Below are 2,579 nucleotides of genomic sequence, written 5' to 3' on the forward strand. Positions count from 1 at the left end.
GGGGGCGCCAAGGGGCGGGGGGGAACCCAGCCATACCAGTGCCCAGTGCGCCCCGGGCCCGGGGCGGGCAGCCGCAGCAAACACTGCCCAGCAGCTGTGATCAGGGAGCCGCTTTCCTCCACGCCAAGAAGCAGTTTCTGCCCAGCTGCTGCTACCGCAGCAGCTCAGCCCCAGTGGGCAAGCCCAAAGCCGGCACGGGGCCCAGGCTAGCAACAGCAGCAGGGGAAAAGCACCCCGTGCTGCAGCCACTCGGAGCCCATGCAGGGCTGCCTGTGCCTGCTCTCTGTTGCCACTGGAGGGAGTGCTGGTGGCGGGGGCGCTTTTCCCGCCGGCACTGGCCACCATCCCTGCCACTGCTGCTCAGCTTGGATGGGCAAGTGCAGGGTGTACAGGTTCAGGGCTGTGCCCTGCTCCCTGCCTGTACCGCAGGGCTGGGGGTAAGCAGGCATGCAGGAGCACCAGCGGGGCCCAGAGCATGGTGGCAGGAGTGCCGGCTTCTGGCTGGCAGGGGCTCTATGGAGCCGGGTCAGCTCTCCCCTCTGCAGCCCAGCCCAGCCCACAGACCCCTGTCAGCCCATGCCCCACACACATATCACCCTGCTCTGGGCCCTGCTGGTACTGGCCCCGGGACATTGGTGCAGGCCCCACGCTCCCGCTCGCTTCCACTTCCTCCCTGCTGCTTTCCCCACTTTCCTGCCCCCCGCACCAGCCGGCCACTCTGCCCTACATGGCTCCCATACCCACATCCATACCCATCCCCACAAACCCCTATATGCAATCACTTCTGCAAATACAGCACAAACACACAAATCAGGACAAAAAATATTATTTTTTAAATTAAAATATAGTAATATGGGTGTTTGGTTTAAGTATGTAATGTGTTTTATTTTCCCCTAAGATGGCAAACCCTCTTCCCCAAAGGAGCACTTCCAGGTGTAAGGGGAGGGACTTCCTGTGGCAAAGGTCAGAGGTTAGGGGCGGGACATCCAGTCCCAAGAGATGGGGGGCGGGGAAGAAAGGCACCTGTCAAGGGGCAGGGCTACCCATGCGGCCCTTGACAGCTTGCCAGAACTCGATAAGCGGCCCTCTGCCCAAAATAATTGCCCACCCCTGAGCTAGGCGCTGACAATCTATGGTCAATGGACTGGATCCAGCCCACAAAGGTCCAATTTGGTTGGGGTGGGGGAAAAGGGCTGCCATTTTATACAGGCCTCATTAAAGCAGTGATTTAAAGCCTCCTGCGCTATGCCCCCAGTGCCAATTTTCCCATTTCCCATTGGAATATACCATGGGCTGTGGTGGCATCCAGTAAGAGAAGGGAAGAGAAGAGAGCAGGGAAGGGATTGGAAGCAGGGGAACTAGCAGCCTGCAGCAGCAGCCAGATCACAAACATCCAGCCCGCCAATGCAATCTGCATTAGGCTTTTTATTTATGGGTGTATGAGTAATGTAAAAATATCTAACTTAAGTATACTTTTACTAAAGAACATAGAAACTATACCTTGATTTTACTGATATACACAACTATGTCCCAGACAATCTTATTTGATTAAGAATAAGATCCCTGTGTAAGAACTTTGGCGCTACTGGTGAGATTTATGAAGAATATTCTAGTGATAATGATAAAAAACATAATGCTAGAAATCCAAACTTAATCTACACATATGCACGTAACTCCGCTCCACTTGCCCCTGAAGAAATTCTAAAAGACATAAGGACACTAGTTACACAAAATAACTCATCAGAATTAGTCATTTCAGTGATTATGCACAGCAGAGTGGATATGGGCGCTCACAACCCGACTCACTCACCATTCTCATCGAGTAAGTCTTCCTCATCATCCCCATCATTTTCCTCCTCCTCCATTGCCTCCTCTTCATCTTCCTCCTCCTCCTCTTCCATATCCTCCTGCTCCAAGTCCGGGTCCAGGTCCGGATCACTCCCTGAGATTGACTCGTCTGACATGGTTCCCAGTGGTGCTCCTTGTGCATTACCTGCTCATTTTCTTTTGTAAGGCAGCCCTGCAGGAGTAGGAGGGGGAAACAATTTAAAAAATAAAAACGTTCAAGAAAATTTAGTCATCCAAAGTTACAGATACAAAAAACAGCCAAGGAAGAACATTACAAGTTTGTGTAACTACAGCTACTATTTATCATGGACATGGAAATTCTTGAGAGAGAGACATTATGATGGGCAAAATCATTAAAGATCAGGTGATAGAAAACAATGCCCCATCTGATATATTTACAGATTTCACACACATTTCATGCCAGAGCATGAAAAATGCAGTCAATATTTAAAGATTAAGCAAACAAAGCCAGCAAGCAAACAAGGCCCTTGTGAAAGATTTCAGAATTACTAGGACATAACCCACCCATCAAAATGCAAACCCCACGTACTGTTTATTGTCTTGTATTTAACTGTAATATGTGGTTATGCAACTTTGCTTATTATTTATTGTGGAAAAAAAGAAACCTCATATTTTTCTTGCTTGTGTTAAACATTCTTCCCCTTGCTGGCTTTATTCAACCTCCTCATAACCCAGATTGTGAGCATAGTGACAGCACTTTCTCATCTACA

The 2,579-nt window shown here is 49.6% G+C and overlaps 1 protein-coding gene across 5 annotated transcripts in view; it reads right to left on the reverse strand.

The window, feature by feature from the left end:
* The window catches only part of RAD54L2 (RAD54 like 2), a 99,429-nt gene that overhangs the window by 64,451 nt on the left and 32,399 nt on the right, over window positions 1–2,579 (reverse strand). For 4 of the 5 annotated variants that reach the window (XM_025213326.1, XM_014523686.2, XM_014523688.2 and 1 more), the window contains one exon: window positions 1,811–2,020. In XM_025213326.1, coding sequence (XP_025069111.1) covers window positions 1,811–1,964 — 154 coding nt within the window. In that variant the 5' untranslated portion in view covers window positions 1,965–2,020. Of the gene's footprint in view, window positions 1–1,810; window positions 2,021–2,579 lie in introns of those variants that run through there. The other variant, XM_025213327.1, reaches the window with a different exon arrangement.

The sequence above is a fragment of the Alligator sinensis genome, unplaced genomic scaffold, assembly GCF_000455745.1.
Source record: "Alligator sinensis unplaced genomic scaffold, ASM45574v1 scaffold630_1, whole genome shotgun sequence".
Classification (NCBI taxonomy): domain Eukaryota; kingdom Metazoa; phylum Chordata; order Crocodylia; family Alligatoridae; genus Alligator; species Alligator sinensis.